The sequence below is a fragment of the Conger conger genome, chromosome 6 (genome assembly GCF_963514075.1).
Source record: "Conger conger chromosome 6, fConCon1.1, whole genome shotgun sequence".
NCBI classification, from domain to species: Eukaryota; Metazoa; Chordata; class Actinopteri; order Anguilliformes; family Congridae; genus Conger; species Conger conger.
Window position 1 is genome coordinate 37,551,418 of NC_083765.1, and position 19,610 is coordinate 37,571,027.

A 19,610-nucleotide genomic window follows, 5' to 3' on the forward strand; every position below is an offset into this window, starting at 1 on the left:
ACACTATTAACACTAGTAATAGCCACTGAAGATAGTTCTCCATTTCTATACGACCAAAGCTGCCTCTGTTCTGTGCTTAACTGCACACAATCTCACTCTCCCCACACCGGCAGGAATGTGTCTCACTGTTTTGGGACTGACGGTGAAGGGCAGTAGGGTTCCATACCCACGATCTGGCCTTTTCGCCCTCGAGTGCGCAAGCACCGCCGATCCTTTTGTCAACAGATACAGAAAGATAGGACACCGTATGAGGACTGTAAACGGTGCCTCCTCTCTCTCTCTCTCTCTCTCTCTCTCTCTCTCTCTCTCTCTCTCACTTTTGTGTGCACAGACCACATTTTCCCTATCACACAGTCAGACAGTAGCAAGACGCACAGTGCATCCGCTCAGCTCCCCATTGACGTCACTGTGGTATCACATGAACGAGCCGGGACCAATCCGAGACGTGCAGTCAAAGTGCCTGGTTTCTTCACGAAGATAGAGGAAAGACAGAAAAGGGAACCGTGCCAATGAGCTACTAAAGAGAAAAAAAAATCCACGAAGAGATACGTCGCTCTCGGACTCTTTTTTTCTAAAACAAGAATTATTTTTTATGTTTCTGATTTCTGGATTATGCCGTCGCGGTGATCGGTGTAATGGATATAGCAATGGCCCGATCATATTAAATAGCTGGTGTCGGGGGGGAGCGGAGCGCGGAGAGGAAGAGACATTTCTGGGGTAATCGTGCGCAGAGAAAAGAGGACAGAAACCCCACATCCCCTCTCTTTCCCCCGTCAGGGAATCCTCTCCAATCGTCATTTCATGGTTTTTCATTGTCTGTGTCCAGTCGCATATTTCTTTTCATAATACAAATACAGTATTCGGTCGTGCAGTGGTAACTACATTTACTCGCAATCGTTCTGGTTTTGGTTGCCTTTAAAAAAAAAATCTAAATTGCAATACGATTGTTTTTGATATATAGTTTTTATATTTTTGTAGCGGTAGCGTTCGTCCAACTGCTGGAACGATTAAATATGGATTTTAACAGCAATGGAGGGGGTAGCGAGCTCCACAACAATCAGTACCACCAGTCGGAAGAGAGCAAGCCTTTACTGGGGGAGATGTCTACGCCGACGCCGCCGGAGGGGAACAATAATAATAAGATGGGCGCCGGGCCGGGTCGTAGAACCCTGCTCCACAGTAGCAGCGGGATGCGATACAAGCTCCTTCAGGAGGGAGACATTCAGGTGTGTGTGGTCAAGCACCCTCGCACCTTCCTCAGCAAAATCCTCACCTCTAAATTCTTACGGAGATGGGAACCCCACCACCTAACCCTGACGGACTGCAGCCTCGCCTCAGCCACGGTGAGCTCCCCTCTCCCTGACTGTAACCCGTTGGCTATATTCTTGCTCCATGTTGATAAATTAATCACATAAAAAAATGTTGGGTACGAGTCGTCTATTCAGATGACTTATATTTTAATATCATGGTTTATAGGTTACCCTATATTTCCAGTGTATATAGTAACACCAAATTTTCACATACTGCAGTATTAGTACAGAATGTAGGCTTCAGATCTTTTAATGTATCTTTTTCTCTAATTTAGTTAGCTACACTGTCGCGGTGTTGTTTTTTCTGTGCAATTACACCTACACGTAGCTGGCGGCTGGTTGACGGCACTATTATATTAGCTAGCTTCCTTTGGTTTATTAACTTTAACTTTTTCTAATATTTTGTATGTGTGTGTAATTGTACCCTCGCTGCAAAGGTCTGAAGAATAGCTAACTCTACCCACACTTGACATTTGCCAGAACATTTAAAGACGTGCGTTTTGGTGTCGTCCGTTGAATTTGTATTGTTTTGCCAAAGTGCTGAGAAGGAAGACATTTTCTACATCGCTGCAATGTAGATTTGAACCGGCCTGGTATTGGTTCACCTATAAAGATAAGAATTTACATTGCTGCAGCTCATCACAAAACAGTATTATGACATGGAATAAAATTAAAACACAAGGATGTTGATTTATTTGCAGTCAAATTCTGACGAATCTCCATGACCCAGAATATCCAAATTAACACAACATCAATGATAAAGAAAAGGTGCAAAGGTCAATTGAGACACACCTACTGTTTGTTTGTTTATTTATTAGTTTGTTTGTAGCCTATTAGCGTATCAGCCGCACCTGACCTTGTTTTCACGATTATTCCTTGGGAACCTATCTCCCTATGCCTTGGATCGCAGCGTAGGCCGTTGAAACAAAATTTGCTGTCCAATTTGAAATGTGTATAGTGCATGCAAGTACATACTGTACGCTCTTGAGTGTGTTTTGAGGACTGGGGGCGGAGAAATTGTATCTGAAAACGGGACCACTAGAGGAGAGGTATGTAGTGTTTTATGCTGTGGTCACTAGTGGATACATGAACTTCGGGCCTACACTGTCTGTTGGAAATTCCTAGTATTTACATTGCCCCTGTACTGCATGGTTTAAAACTGCTCTGGGGGAAATGGCCAGCATTATAAAATCCAAAGATATTGCTTTGTCTGTAATAATCCTCCCAATGTCTCTAAACATTTAAATAGTGCAGCAACAGTGTATAAAATGGTTTGTGAAGTGGGCATTGCAACTAAGTTTGTTGGTTTGCTTCCCAGATGAGACACGTTATATCCTTGAGCAAGTTTACCCTGAATTCCAGCAGTAAATGTAGCTGTAAGTGGTATAAAAAGCTGTGTAAGTCATGCAGGGTATGAGTGTCTGCTAAATGTCTAAAGATGTAAAAGAAGATGCATTCTCACACTCACTATTTGATATCCTTTCCCTTTTTGTACAATTATCTCTCTCTCTCTCTCTCACAAATATTTATAGAGAGGACAGTAAGACATTGTAGGCCTATGTGCATTCAATACATTTATAATAATAATGTACCACCTCGACTCATTGTTTTCTCTTCACAATTGCTTAAAGTGCATAGGCAAAATAATCAGGGACACTGTACCCATCAAATTTGCTTTGCATGTACAGAACCAAATAATTTTCAAAACTTCTCTGTTGAGAAAGCGGTTCAATTGGCTTTTAAAATGTCAAACAGTCATAGTGAGGTGTGTGGCAAGTGCCAACACATCTATCAATAATCTCTACCATCTCATAAATTTAGGTAAATCAATTATTATATAAATCCACCCCTCCACCACCTCACATGTTGGGAAGGCAGACATTTGGTAGTTCCATTGGTCTGCAAAATCCATTGCTATATTACAATAACATAGTTTCCTTGCATACCGCTAGACTGAACACAGTTAAGGACATGCCCAGCAACTGCCAAAACAGTGAGCTGAGAGGTGAACAGGGCAGGATATCTTAACTTAAGTCAGGCTATGGGTTTCAAGTTCAACGAGGGGTCGTTATTCTTTATTTAAAACCGCCCTGTGAATAGCTTAATGCAAAATATTAATCATGAGCCACCATGACGCTGATTATTCTGTAGACCCTTTGAACTCCTCACAATTAACCAAGGGAGGAATCCTTGTGAAGGGCTCACAGTCCTGCCAAGCTAACATGGCTCCAAATTTTGTGTCCATTATGTTTCAAGACTGGTCAAAACGAGTCAGTGTGGAGAATGATAAAGTCTGTGAGCTCCAGTGTTGTCCAGTGAATGAGTCTGTTTTATCGCTGTGTTTGAGAGCTGTGCATCTTATCCACCAAGGACCCAATGTTAATATTGAGGCAAAATGATCATATTGCTGTGGTTTTTAAGGCATAGCTTTCATACTCAAGAAGCCCATATGCTGACATTAGCTGTATTTGGTTTGTAAAAATGCAAAAGGCTTATAAACTTTTGATTCAAAAGCCGTCTGATTTATATTTTCTTGTAAGTTCTTATAGTACTCAGTTCTGTTGAGTATTGCCCTTTAAGTGTGATTCATTCTTCAGAGGTAAAGTTAAGCATTTGGGATTTTTTATTACAGATGATTATTCTGTAGGCTTTCACCTGCCACTTGTGCTGTCTTCCAAGGCTAGGTCTCAGCTAATATGACTGCTTCACTCCCTCCAGTGTTTTTCTGTGGTCTCACTCAATTTGGGCAGAACTTCTCTTGCCATCTATGGCCGCATCCATTCAAAATCTGATTTATGTTGATGTTTACCTTTGGGCAATATTTTAAAAAAATATTCAGAGATTGGTGTTCTCACTACAGCCCACCTCCACCAAATAGGCTATGCCGGCTGCTGTTAATATTCTGCGACAGAGAAGTGCTTAGAAATTTCAGTTTTGATTAGGATAAGAAATCTGAAACTAAGAAAGGATGGAAACTTAGGCAGACTCAATGACAAAATAATCACAAAGTAATTAGAAGAGACAAAAGTCGATACCAACACAATTTGAATTGGAGGTTGTTAGCATTTGTTGATAAGTTGCTTTGAAGCCATTAAATGTTCTAATTTAAATGGTATTGAGGAAAGGAAGTGTTTACCGTTTGCTTGTCCATTGAGGAATGACTATTCCCTGGTAATGTAAGAACACACAGTCTCTGCCTGAGAGTTGGGCCCTCGAAGGCCTATGTCTCCTTATCTCACAGAACAGATCATTCAGCTAGCACATTCACTAAATGCAGCTGTTAAGGAACTAGCTGTATTCTCAAACAGGCCTTGGTACACCAGTCATTACAGTGTGACTTTAGTGAATTTTCAGTAATCGTTCCTCCTTTATATTTCTTGCTGTGAGGCAATTAAAGTGCTAAGACAATTCTTGTCTGCGTTGCTCATTTATGGGAAGTGTGTGTGAACGGAAACTTCCTGATTCATTGTTCAACAAAGTAAAAAAAAAAAAAAAAAGGACACACCTACTTCCGTTGGACCCCGCGTGGCGATGTTGAGAGTCAGGGTTTGGAAGTTAGCTGCTTGGGGCCACCATCAGCCAGGTCCCGAGCCGTGCTTCGGAGGTAACGGTGCTGAAAACTCCTCATCGCTGAAGCCAGCCCAGTGTAAACATGACATTTGTGCGATGTGATGTGGACTGTATGACAGGAATGAGATCCCACCTGATTTAAAATAGACTGTGCCTTTTGGGCTGTCTGACAGATCGGCAGTTGCTTTGTGTTACGGCCCTACAGTCTTACAGTTCGAAAGTCCTGTCATCTCGCAGTGCAGCTGTTCTCCTGTTAGTGTGTAGTGAAAAATGATCCCATGGTCCTACAGTTCTCAGAGTTGTGCAGTTGTGCGCACATTTAGATGTGTTGTTACTGTACATTTGCCATTTTCTTTTGATTAGTTACTGCTAAAGGCCAAATACATTTTCCCATTGGGCATAGTAAAATGTACAGTATTAAATAGAGTTTTGTTCTACACTCAAACAGTTCTGCTGATCTCATTGTCCCACTGTCTGTTTGTACTGAATTTATAGTCCTGTAGTCTAACTGCAATACAGCAGGGCTGTCAATAGTATGCATGTCATTGGAGCTTACAAATCTATGTGTGATGCCACCAATTCGACTAGAAATTAGTCTTTTTCCGCCGTAACTCATGGGCATTTCCTGTTGCATACATTTGTCCAGCAGCAAGTGACACAATAGAATATACAATTGCAAACTTTTAAATACCCTTCCATTGGTGCAAATATATTTATTATCTTTTTTAAAGTGGTATGTGCGTTGTGTTTCAGTCTTTTAAAATGGCATAAAAATAAATAGTTTTTTCAGAAATATTAAACTTAAAAATGTTTTATTAGTAAATACTTAATTAAATATATTAATGTATTTGTAAATATGTTTTGTATTTATTTATTTGAATAGAATGTAAATGTAAAATCAGTGATTGAACATTTGATTTCATGGATTCATTTTGAAATACACTCATGAAATTCCTTTATGTAGATAACAATCAATGCAGCATTTGATTGGTCTCATTTTATTAATAAACAACATTCAGATATACACTCACTGAGCACTTTATTAGGAACAACTGTGCACCTTCTTATTCATACGATTATCTAATCAACCAATTGTGTGGCAGTGGTGCAATGCATAAAATGATGCAGATACGGGTCAGGAGCTTCAGTTAATGGTCACATGATCAGAATGGGGGAAGTAATGTGATCCCAGTGATTCTGACCATGGCATGATTGTTGGTTCTAGACAGGCTGGTTTGAGTATTTCTGTAACTGCTGATCTCCTGGGATTTTCCCACCCAACAGTCTCTAGAGTTTACTCAGAATGGTACATAAAACATCCAGTGAGCAGTAGTTCTGCGGGCAGAAATGCATTGTTAATGAGAGAGGTCAGAGGAGAAGGGCCAGACTGGTCAAAGCTGACATTATAAGCTGATATATATGTATGTCTATATATATTTATATATATACACACACAGTCAGTGAGCACTTTATTGGGTATTAGACATTTAGATTCATGTCTTCTCCTAGTACACTGTATCTGTGCTAGCTGTATCTGTGTCAGCAGTCTAGCTGTGTCAGCTCACTGGAGAATCATTGTTGGCAGTAGGGATTCAAGGGATTTTGTGAGGCAGATTGTATACATTATTACATGGCCAGGTTGAGACATTATGTAGTAATGTGTCCAGGAAACCACTCCCCTACCCTTCCAATCCAAAAACCTGTATCCTGAGGCTCTCTGAATGAATGAAATGAAGAAACACTATCTGTTAATACACCACAACGTTGATTTATTAGTCAGAGCCGGTGTCATATTTTGCTTTGAAAACATTCCGCCCTTTCCTGTTGCATCTTGCTTGTGAGGCTCGATGACACAAGGGTGAAAAATGATATGAATGAACGATTAAAACGCTTTGGTGCAACCTGTCCTAAACCTCAATGGTGGCCCACCTGGTTTTGAGCACACGCATCACTGTTGCGTAACGCAACGACTCCCAATGGCTTCCTGTTTCTCATCCATGTCAAAAACGTGTTGAATAAAGAAAATCTTCATTTGTATCTATCATCGGTTCTACGAGGCAGACAAGCGCGCCATGTGAGGTGCTTTGTAAATCTTTTGGCTTGGACACCAATGTTCTGACTGGGATGCTTCCAGAGGTCGTGGCCCACCAACAGCGCCTTCTTTCTGATTGTCACTACCGAACAAGTGTGTCTAATTTTAGTTTAAATTTTGTGTGAGCAAAAGTACATTTTGTGAAGAACTTTACTCCTCCATAGCCCCATAAATCACACACACACACACACACACACACACACACACACACACACACACACACACACACACACACACACACATACAGTATGTCAACACTAATTTAATTTAATAATAGTTTCTATACTGCCTTTCATCTACTGTTCTCAAGGCTCTTCGCAGTGATGGGGGATGACACTCACCTGAACCACTGACACCATTACGAAAGCTAACCAATTCACCTAGAAACCTGAACTTCCGTTAGTGTGACGCATCAGGCCACAGCAATGTAGCGTGGCATGGTTTTCCTGCTCGTTCACTCCCTCAGCTTGTGTGAGTTGGCGGCTCTCCGTCCCGGCGGGTGACAGCTCACGATGGACGTGACGCTGCAGTGGAAGGCTTCGCTGAACGGCGTGTTTGAGCTTGCCTTCTTCCCAGCTTCCAGAACGCCTCTGTTCAACAAGATGGGTCCCGGCCGCTTGACAGGTTCATGGTTTTTTCCGAAAGGACATTTCATTCAGGGTCATTGGCTGATGGGGCGGATTTTCATTGGTGATGTTTTTTCTGGTCTTTCTTGCCATCTCTCTGTCTTTCCTCTCTTTCTACTGATTGTGTGATTCTGTGGTCCGATGAGGCTCAGGCTTTTCTGCTGCCCTGGTGTACCATTTCCTGACTGGTTAGGAGGTTATCAGAGATCAGTGAATTTTGGTGATTTCAGCTCGAGTCCTTCTCTATTCGCTGCAACTGCTTACCTATTCAGCAGAATATTGCAACATAAACGTACTGTAGACCGCATCAGTCTTCATGCTCCCCCCTCCATGACTCCTCATTTTGAGTCAACAGTTTTTTTTGTTTTGTTTTTGTTTCTGTTTTTAAACCACTGCGCCATTTGGTCAGATGAGACGGTTGCACCTTGTGCCTGCTTGTGCCAGCACGGCCTGCCTGCTTAGGCATTGGGCAGATTCTCAGAGCGCTTGACGGAAGTGCAGTGTACTTAACCCATTTCTCCTCTTGCTGTTCAGACAATGTCCTGCCACATCCCCTTGCCCTACAGTTTGAATCCCCTTAAGCTCAGCCTTCACTGCACTGATGAGATTGGTCAGAAAATACTGGTTATATCAAGGAGGGCTTTATCACTCTGAAATTACTCTGTTTTTGGCAGATTTATAACTGAAATATAACTGAGGGATGAAGTATGCGCACGTGCACTCAAGTGCCCACCCCCTGCCATGGAATGTTTAAACCAGGTTTTCCTGGTGTTTACACCTAAATGTTAAACTTCTTTGAACATAGCACAGTTGCTATCAGACCATTGAATTTTTAGGTGAGCAAAAGTATTGGAACAGAGAGTATTTAATTAAATGATAGTAAATTGCACTTAATATTTGCTAGCATATCCCTTGCTTGCAATAACTGCATCATGCCTGCGATCCATTCACTTCACCAAACTGTTGCATTCTTCTTTAGTGATGCTTTTCCAGGCTTTTACTGCAGCCTCTTTCAGATTGACTGATGATGAAGTTCCTCCCAATTAGTTTGGACGCCTTTCTCCATAAGTTGGCAGGTAGAATGTTTTTGTAGAATTCATCCTGCTACTACCATCACAGGTTACATCATCAAAAAAAGCCCACTCCAGATGCAGCCATGCAAGCCCAAGCCATGACATTTCCTCTACCGTGTTTCACAGATGAGCTTGTATTGTTTTGGATCATGAGCAGATCCCTACTTTCTCCACAGTTTGGCCTTTTGATCACTTGGGTGGAGGTTCATCTTGGTCTCATCAGTCCATAAAATCTTGTGCCTCATCTCTGTACTCCTTTGCAAATCATAATCTCAGCTTCCAATTCTTACTACTGATGACTGGTTTGCATCTTGATATGTGTTTTATGATATGTGTACTTAAATAAGCAGATAATCACAAGTGATAATCATAAAATGCATGGGATGTATTCGGACTTAAGTTTCACCACATGCAGACCATGTAATTCAAATGGAGGGAAGAAGGGTGGAACTGATGAAGGATTAGATGGCATGCATTTTTAAATATGGCGGGGGTTTAAAAAAGAAAAAAAGAAAAAATTAAATATGAAAATTTCTACAGGTCCTGGAGCATCTGTTAAGATAGACATCATGATAACCAGTATGTACCGAGATATTTAAATAACAAAACAATGCACTCCCCCTCCCAATCAGCTTACAAGATTTCCATTTTCATTTAAAAATTTAACTTTTGAATGCAATTCACTTATGATTATCTGCTTATATAAGTACTCATGTCATGAAATGGAATATTCAGTGTTTATAAAGTTTAAAGCATTTTTAATAATGAAACTGGGTTATGCAGGTAGTTTTAATGGCTGATCGGTGTATTTCTTAAAATGGGTGATGGCGGGCATTAGGCTTAGGCGATATACTGGAAATACCATATTACTGTATACTGTATTACCACCACGCCCCAATGTTTTCATTGAAACATGCTTATTCCACACGCGCATCTCTGCCAGTGTTTCGATTACAGTGCCTGCCCCATTTTCAATTGCTTCAGTTCATTTAGCATGATTTAAAATAAAATCAAACAAAGTGAAATTGGCAATGCAATTTTACTTTAATTCTGTTAATCTCAGTTTAATGGAACTATGCTGTGTTATTCCAGCACTTCCTGTTTCAGTATAAAAAAATAGCAAGGAAGCATGCAAAATCCTTTTGTTAGCCATCAGCATGGGAAAAGCCAAAGAACTGTCAATTCAGAAGACACAGATTGAAATTGACCATCACAAGCAGGGTAATGGGTACAAAAAAACGTCAAAAACGGTGAAACATACCACTCAACACTGCAAATACAATCGTAAGAAGGCATAAAGCATGGGATGGTTGCAAACTTGCCAGGTACTGGACGCAACTACATATTATCCCCATGGATAGTAGGGAAAGGGTGTGGGAGGCCATACGTAAGTAACCCAAGAATCTTAGATTAAAGGGACAATGGGTAAGATTTTTGTGTTAAAACATTGTTACAAGACCATTATAAATACCTTCCTATCGTTGAAAAAGGCTCACTAACATGTTGACTTACCCTCTGCCTGTGTTTAGATTCCTTAAATTCTGGTTTCAAAATATGCAGTTGATGGGCCGTCTGTACCAAACTCTGTACCAAAACATTGCACAGCTGTACAATAATTCAAGCTCATTGGTTGAAAAAGCTATCACTGAAAACTGTATACTATTGCTTATTATCCAAGCAAAGACTACATATCTAGTTATAAAACGATACCAGTTTTCTATTGGTAGCAGCAAGCAAATTAGCCATAGTTAGCTTGACAAATTTACAAATATCCACCTGAGGCAAGCGTTGCGAGCATTATTGCACGTGTGTTGTGTCTCGGATGGATATTTGTAAATTCGGCAAGCTAACTAAGTAGCTTGTTGCTACCGATAACGAACTGGTATCATTTTATAACTAGATTTGTATTCTTCTCTTGGATAATAAGCAATAGTATAAAGAGTTTCAGTGATCGCTTCTCTGGAGTGCAATTTGAGCAGCTACACGTTCCTTTTATCTCTTTACGTGTTGAATCATGCGTGTTTAGCTAAATCTTTGTTTGTCTCGAACTGTAAGTTGCAGTTGCATAGTTTATGGTACACTATCATATCTTAGTTATATAGCCAGCTAGTTCCATAGCCAATTAAGTTGCTTGCTTGTAATATAATTGGTTAGCTAAAGTGAAAACATATAAATAGTGTTGTGCAGCACACTAAAGTCAACATTTCATAAAGTCACCTCTTCGGCGAGCATTTTCTTACTAGAACACTACAAAAAGATGGCAGGCTCTGTCATTGTCAAAAACAGTGCATGTTGTGGTTTGAGGGTGTTTGTTGCTGCAATTCCTTTCTTGACCGTTAGGAGTCTGAAATTACCTATTGTACCTTTAAGAATTGCAGAGATTGGTTGTGTCTTGATGTCACCAAGTCTAAAGTAAAAACATAAAATGGCACCTCCATACCAACAAACTCTTTGTACATACGAAAACAGCCCTTACTTGGCACAGTAAACAAAACGAGTTTGCCATGCACACCGTCAACATGTTTCTACAAAGTATTAAACCAGGGGTGCCAATAATTTTGGAACCTTTTTGGGAAATACATTTTTTATTTGAAAAATGTAAGACTTTGGTTGATTCAATTTAATCAGTAATAATAAATAAATTAAATAATAACATAATAAAGCACACTGCTTTACGCATATTGCAATATAAATTGTATGTCAATAACTCTCATCTTTCAGTTTACACCATTTTTTGTGCATATTTATCAAGGGTGCCAATAATTCTCGAGTCCGCCATAAATGCATTAAAAATATTTATCGCACATTTCTCATACAGTAGAATACATTTCTGAATTTATGAAATGGCCAGATTTTACGCATTTTGACATGCATCAGAAATGCATATTAAAATGTATTTGAAATTCATTTCTTTTCTATAGTTGATTTAGAATGTGTGTATATATATATATATAAAAATAATAATTAAAAAAACCTCTTCTCATGGTTTTAAGAAAATAATAATATGATGTAAAAATCAATGTGTAATAATTACATATGTATTTCTTACATATGTATCTTTTCGCTGGGGGTGATCTGTGGTACTACTGGAAACTTTGTATTTTAAAGATTAAATCTCTATTAAAGACACAGCAAAGTACATATGTGCCGCTGTAATACACAGGACAGGTATGTGTGGGTTGATCTTGAGAAATTATCCAACTGTTTGAATTCAGATTTTAAGATTGTGCAGTAAACTAGTTAATCTGATTTCCAAACTAATTTTGCAGTCATTCATAACATAGAATATAATCGATAATAAAATAATGGCATAATCCTTCTGTTCTTTGTGCAATTGTGTTGAATTGGAGCGTTCAGCCGATTGCTGGCAGCTAACGGCGGTGTTACTCAGGTGATAGCAGTCGAAGCAACAGCAACAGCTGAGAGTTGTGCCAGCATAAGGCAAAGTCTGGCATCTGCTCCTTCTGGCTCAGGAACGGGTAATGATCATTGGCTGTAATAATACACCAGCATTTATCTTGTAACAAAACATAAAATCGCTCCGAAAGAATTTTAGGCTACGTACTACAATAAATAAACTGTGTTCATACGTTGAAGGCATAATCCGTGCCCAGGAGTACAAAGCTGGTTGTCTCTGCTAGGAAGCAGAGTCTTGGTTGTAGGTACTGTACTGTGCAGAAGTCTTAGGTACCCTGGACTAGATTTTTTTTGTCTATGTTGGTTTAAAAGAACACATTTGAGATTTCCAAATATTCATTTTCCAAAAGATTTAATTTCACAGAGACATTTTTATATTTAATTTAACATTACTGTAAGCAATTGACTACTTTTTACATAAAAACTTGATCAAGGCTTTCTGAGATCAGAAGCAAGGAGCCAACCAAAGTCTGCCGAAGAACTGTGGCAAGTTCTCCAACATGCTTGGAACAACCTCCCTGCTGATTGTCTTAGCCAACGCTGTCCTGCAGTTCTATATGTTAGAGAAGTGATAGTTTTAACACCGAAGGATGGTCACAAAAAATATTGATTTGATTCAGTTTTCAACTATTCTGCCAAATTACTAAAATGTAATGTAAAATGTATAGTATGTTTATTTAGGACCTTTCATTGAATTATTTTTGAAAGAATCTTATCTGTACAGAATGCATACTCCAAGCATACATCAAAATCCATACTGAAATGGTTAAGAAAAAACAGCAACCATGTTCTGCAGTGGCCATCTCAGTCTCCATGACAAACCTGTGGTCTGAACTGAAAAGGGGAGGTATCCCAAGTATATCAATGACTCTGATAAGTTCTGTAGGAGGAGTGGTCAAAAATCCCTCCAAATGTGTTCTCTAACCTCTCACAAATGATAGGAAAAGACTCATGGCTGTCATTTTTGGGAGTGTTTGCACAAAATATTAAACCGTGGTGCCAATAATTTTGGAACCTGTTTTTTGGGGACATTTTTTTATTTTATTAGAAAAATGTAAGACTTTGGATGATTCCATTGAATCCTTAATAACGTGCACTACTTTCCAAATGTTGGAAAATAAAGCTCATGGCAATAACTATTTTTTTTTACATTTTACAGCACTTTTTATTTGTATTTTTCAAGGGTGCCAATAATTCTGGAATTTACTGCACACTTATCAATCATTAATTTCTTTGGCTTCCTTTGAGAACTTGGAAATTGTACTGACCCTTTAGTGTGTCCAGCAATCTTGATTTTCTGACATTGTAATCTTCAGCAGTAGCGCTAAAACATGGCTCTCGGCTAGTTTCGATACCATTTTGGTTCTTCTTTTCTTCATCTTCATCAATGGAAATTCATTTGGTGACTCATATTATTTCAAGCTAACTCTGGGATTTTGGAAATGGCGTAATTGCGTAGGCTACTTCCGTGTCATTCTGCGTTTGACCGGTCAGTCTTTAACTATGTGTCTCGGAGGAGGAAGATGCCGTGATATGTATCGACGCAGAATGTAACTTTGATCTCCCAGAGCTGCACGCACCACTGGGCATATAGAACACATAATTTCCCCAACCATCCAATGATGTCATTAAGGAGTTGAGATGGAGCCATAAAAGGAACATCCTGCACTCTGAGACCGAGTTCCTGCTCTCCTGTTAGAGACCTTTCCAGTGGGAAGGCGGCAGAATGGCAGCATCTTGTACACAGTGTCACAGTCATATGAAGTGATGGAGCTTTTCTGGGGTTTAATGAGCGAAGCACTGCGCTGGTGGTGCCTGGGCGTGCTGTGCTGGGGTCCCACTGCACACGGCTCTGACCTGTTTGTCTGCGCTGATTGCTCTCAGTGGCAAAGCTGTTTCTCTGAAACTCCTACTCAGGAGTGCCTCAGATGGGCCAAAGGAAACGGGCATGCAGTGGGTGGGTGTGTGTGTGTGTGTGTGTGTGTGTGTGTGTGTGTGTGTGTGTGTGTGTGTTTATGCGTACGCGTTGCATTCGCCAAAGCAACACTGTACACTTCTCTTTCTCCCAAGCACAGACTGTTTGATTGCACAGTAAAAAACATGTTTAATTTACTGGGAAGGGTAAATAGACTTTATCAAACACACACACACACACACACACACACACATGCACCAGCCCATCTTTATCTCTCTCCCTCTTTCAATACCCCCCTCCCTCCCCCTCTTGGCAAAACTGCAGGATCTGGCAACAGTTCCAGCATTGTGATTGGAAAACATGGCATTTCCACAAGGTCTGACTACACTGGCTGCTGTCTGTTTACACATGACTGTTTCTGTATCCGAGCAGGCAGCCAATAACATGAAGGCTCATGGTGGCCGGACTGACAGCCACTTTCCATATGACCCAAGGGCTCACATGACTTTAAAGCCATTTTGCAAGAAATGTGTCACACGCACAAGCGCACATATACACATACACACACACACACACACACACACACACACGCAGTGGTGCCCGCAGGATTCTATCACTTATGTGATGGATAACGTGAACGGACAAGATTGTAATTAAACAAAGACGTCTGGGTTTTTTGTTTCAAATTCAATTGCATGCGTGTTTGACACTTTGTTATTTGTTATTTAATGCAATTTTAAAAACCGCAAGGCTGCTGAGGGACGCACAGTACGTACTGTGCATACAGGTGCGAACCTGGGGAGGGACTCCTACGGGTGCCACTGCACACACGCAAAGAAACACCCAACCACGCACACACACACACACACACACGAACACACGCGCACACATGCACGCACACACACACACACACACACACGCACACACACACACTCACACGGAAAGAAACACCCAACCACACACACACGCACACGCACATGGGGCGACATGGCTCAGGCAGTAAGAGCAGTCGTCTGGTTGTCAGAGGGTTGCCGGTTCGATCCCCCGCCCGGGCCGTGTCGAAGTGTCCCTGAGCAAGACACCTAACCCCCAAATGCTCCTGACGAGCTGGTCGGGGCCTTGCATGGCAGCCAATCGCCGTCGGTGTATGAGTGTGTGTATGAATGGGTGAATGGAGAAGCATCAATTGTACAGGGCTTTGGATTAAGGCGCTATATAAATGCCTGCCATTTACACACGCACACGCACACACACACGCAAAGAAACACCCAACCACACACACACACACACACAGGCACACACACGCAAAGAAACACCCAACCACACACACACATCCATGTGCACACCCAAAAACACCCAAATGGACATGCACACACACACAGGCAAATAAATACCCAACCACACACACACACAAACACCCACACACGTGCATGCACGCACACACAAATAGAAAAACACCCACACACACACATCTACGTGCACACCCAAAAACACCAACATGGACATTCACGCACACTCCCAAAAACACCCACATGCACATACACGCAAATACAAACACACACACAGCAAAGAAGTACCTTGAGGCTGGAGTGAATGAATGAATGAATGACTACACCTAGATTTTGCCCCTTTAAAAAAGTAGGTTATTAAGTGTGATCCAGATCACTATCCAAATCCTCATGAAATGTGACAGGCAGACAGGCAGGCAGCCAATCTTTACTCTGTCTCATCACATTTACCAGCACAGATCCACTCAGAGGCTGAGTCTGTGTTCTAATCTCAAATGTCTGAAAGGATGTAGCTGTGGGGTGTCTGATTGGGTGGTGCTGCTGTAGGGTGTCTGATTGGGTGGTGCTGCTGTCAGGTGTCTGATTGGGTGGTGCTGCTGTCAGGTGTCTGATTGGGTGGTGCTGCTGTAGGGTGTCTGATTGGGTGGTGCTCCTGTTAGATGTCTGATTGGGTGGTGCTGCTGCGGGGTGTCTGATTGGGTGGTGAAGGTATCACCCTGCTATGTGGTGTCTGATTCAGGTCATGTTTTTGAGAAGCATGAAATGGGAAATGCTTTTGATAGTCATTTCATAAAAGCAGGAAAACTTAACATTGTGCCCTTTTGCTAAAAGATGGATTTGATCATAGCTGCAGTTCCATTGATAGTCCATCTATAAAAACAGAGCTCTGTTCTCATTTAGATATTTTACAGAGCAGGAAGTATTGGATGCCTTACTTGCGAGAAATAAAAATAAATCAAATCAATTAGACCCCAGTCTTCTACATCTTTGATTGCTAATCAGATTTTTAATTTATCACTTATCACTGGGGCTATTCCTGATATTAGGAATTCGGTACATGTTCTACCTGTTGAACGGGGTTGTTGATTCACTATCGACCAATTTAAAAGCTCCCTTGTTTGGGAAAAATGTTTGAATGTTTAATAAATCAGCAGTTACGCACTTTTTTAACCAGGAATAACATTTTTTTCAGTACCTGGTCATAGTATCTACAGCCTACCTGGTCAGAAATGGCATTGTAAATGCATTAGATAGCAAACAAAGATGTGCAGCCCTATTTATAGACTTGTCAAAGGCATTTGATATGGTTGATCAGTCAATTCTTTTTGGCAGGCTGTTCGCCATTTGCCATTCGCCATCCTTTCTAAAGGTCAGTAAAGAGGTCCCACAAGGATCCATCCTGGGTCCGTTTTTTTTCCATTTACATAAATGATATTTCCACTAAAGTGGAAAACTGCCATGTTCATTTCTTCGCCAATGACACCGCTATTGTACACTTTACTGGTGCTCATTTATCTACCCTGAACAATGTTGAAATCAAAGTGTCCCAACAATATAAGTGCTGTGGTATCTGGTTAGATCATGATTTGTCATTCAGGTCACATGTTGCAAATTTAACAAAAAAACTAAACTAAACTAAACTTGCCTTTCCTATGCTTCTGTTTTAAAACCTTTGGATGTCATTTACCATAGTGCATTATGCTTTCACTGGTGATTTTTTAGAGCTCATCGCTGTATGAATTAGTTGGTTGGTCCTCCCTGGAGCTACGGAGGAAGCAACATGGTATTCTATTTGTTTAAAAAGTGTTACTTGCCAAACTTCTATTTAACCAAACTGATTTCATTTAAGGTTTCAAAATATAATGCCAGAGCCCAGGACTGGATTAATTTATATACACCATGATTAATAACTGAATTGGGTAAAACTGCCCTTAGTGTTTCTGCTTCCAATTTGTGGAATGCCACTCAGGAATCACTTCAGCTGCAGCAATTGTGTTTGTTCCCGCAGGGTCCCAGTGCCCTTGCAGGGTTCCACTGTGGGCTATGTGATAGGGTGTCTGTCAGCATTTCCCCTTTTGGTCAGGACCCCGTACAAACCCCTCTGTGGCAAGCATGCTAAAGCAGCGCTACTAAACTCCACTACTTGCTGGCCACAGGTATTCGCTCCAACCATGCGCTGCACCACTAGAGTTCACTAATGACCTAATTATCTGAACATAGCAGGTAAATGTATTGGTGAAATCAGGTGGTGTAGTGCATGCCAATTAGTTGAAATTAACTTATTTCACTAAGTATTTGGACCTATGCTATGTTCAGATAACAAGCTCCTTAGTGAAATCAGGCGGTGTAATGCATGGTTGGAGAGAATATCTGCAGATGCCGCGGCCCGCAGGATGAGGAGTTGAGTAATGCTGCTACGCATGCTCTGCATACGCTGTCTCAGCTCTCAGAATAGAAAGTCCGTGCAGGACGGTGCAACAGTTTGGTGGGAGGTGATGTTTCAGTTTGAGCCGGAGGTGCTCCGTACACGAGGCTAAATATGACAGTACGGCAGAATAATTGCTTAAAGGTAAGATTTTTGTATTAAAGGTACAATAGGTCATTTCAAGAGATGAATTGCAGCAACAAACATGCTCAAACCGCAACACTGCTTATCCCACCCCTTCTCTGTGAACACGCTGACGTTGAAACGCATTGGCTGTGGTAATTAAAACCAATTTTCAACCAATGAGCTGAATTACTGTACAGCTATACAGAGAGGCCCTAAACATAGGCAGAGGGTGAGTCAACATGTCAGTCAACATGTCAGTGAGCCATTTTCAGTGATAGGAAGGCATACAATGGTCTTCTAACAATGTTTTAACACAAAAATCTACCTATTGTTCCTTTAACACTGTTACCAGAACATTGTAAATCCCTTCCTATCCCTCACTGACATGACCCTCTGCCTGTGTTTATAGTATAACTGTACAGTAATTCAAGCTCATTAGTTGAAAATTGGTTCTAATTGCCTCAGCCAATAGCATGGGGGGGGGGGGGGGGGGTTCAACGTCAGCGTGTTCACAGAGAGGGATAAAAAGTTTTGTGGTGTGAGGGTGTTTGTTGCTGCAATGCCTCTCTTGACCGTTAGTCAGGTCTTACCTATTGTACCTTTAAGTTGCCTTCTTGAAGAAATATTAACGGGATGATCTACACCAGATCTAAACCAGGCCTGCCCAACCCTGTTCCTGGAGATCTACCATCCTGTAGGACAACCCTAGTTTTGCACAACTGATTCTAATTAGCAGCTCAAGAAGATCTGTTGTTGTTGAATGAGGTGTTCTCTGTTAGGGTTGGAGTGAAAACCTATTGGGCGGTAGATCTCTAGCTCTTGAATGAGGTGTGCTCTGTTAGGGTTGGAGTGAAAACCTATTGAACGGTAGATCTCTAGCTCTTGAATGAGGTGTGCTCTGTTAGGGTTGGAGTGAAAACCTATTGGATGGTAGATCTCTAGCTCTTGTATGAGGTGTGCTCTGTTAGGGTTGGAGTGAAAACCTATTGGATGGTAGATCTCCTGGGCGGGCAGCCCTGATCGACACGATTATCGCATTTCATGTCTTTTGTGGATGAAATCTGGATATTTTGCGGCCTTTTCAGTAGCTAGTCTTGCCATGTGGAAGGACACACCTGGATTTTCTTACTGCCCACCTGTCCATCAGTCTGTGCGGGAGCAAGCGGTTTTATTTCTAGGTTTCTCCAACGATGTAGCAGCGCTCCACTCCGCCACCTTTCGCTTAAAAGAGAGGCGTGGAGATGTTGGCGAGGGGTCGCCCTGGTAACAGCACAGGATGTTGTTTCTATGGCAACCTCATAGTGGTGGTTTGAATGCTCTTGTCCTCTGATCCTGCATTCTCATCTCTCCGTTTCTGTTTTAGTTTTGTGAAAGAGAGGCATAGCTCTATATGCTGACTGCACGCTCGTTCACACGCTCGCGTAGACATGCTTGTGTTTGCACGCGTGTGAATGCAAGCGTATCGGCGAGTCGTACGGATGGAGAAATTAAGACGGAAAAATATCTGTGGTTTATTCTCCTTTATGTTGTTTACTGTAGTGTTGCAGCCATGTGAAAGGCTGTTCTGTAGCAGAGGGAGGGTGAAAACAGAGGCTGTTCTGTAGCGGGGGGGTGAGACTGGGAGGCTGTTATGTAGTGGAGGGATAGACAACAAGGCTGTTCTATAGCAGAGGGAGGAACATAGAAGCTGTTCTAGCAAAGGGAGGGAAGTGGAGGAAGGCTGTTCCTTAGAAGTCCAAATGGCTGGGCTGTTCTATATCAGAGGGA

General features: G+C 41.3%; 1 protein-coding gene across 1 annotated transcript in view; it reads left to right on the forward strand.

Annotated features, from left to right (window-relative positions):
* Window positions 1-379: 379 nt before the first annotated feature.
* cmip (c-Maf inducing protein) overlaps window positions 380-19,610 on the forward strand; it is a 40,790-nt gene continuing 21,559 nt past the window's right edge. Inside the window, exon 1 of the mRNA XM_061245417.1 lies at window positions 380-1,343. Coding sequence (XP_061101401.1) covers window positions 1,014-1,343 — 330 coding nt within the window. The 5' untranslated portion in view covers window positions 380-1,013. The remainder of the gene's footprint in view (window positions 1,344-19,610) is intronic.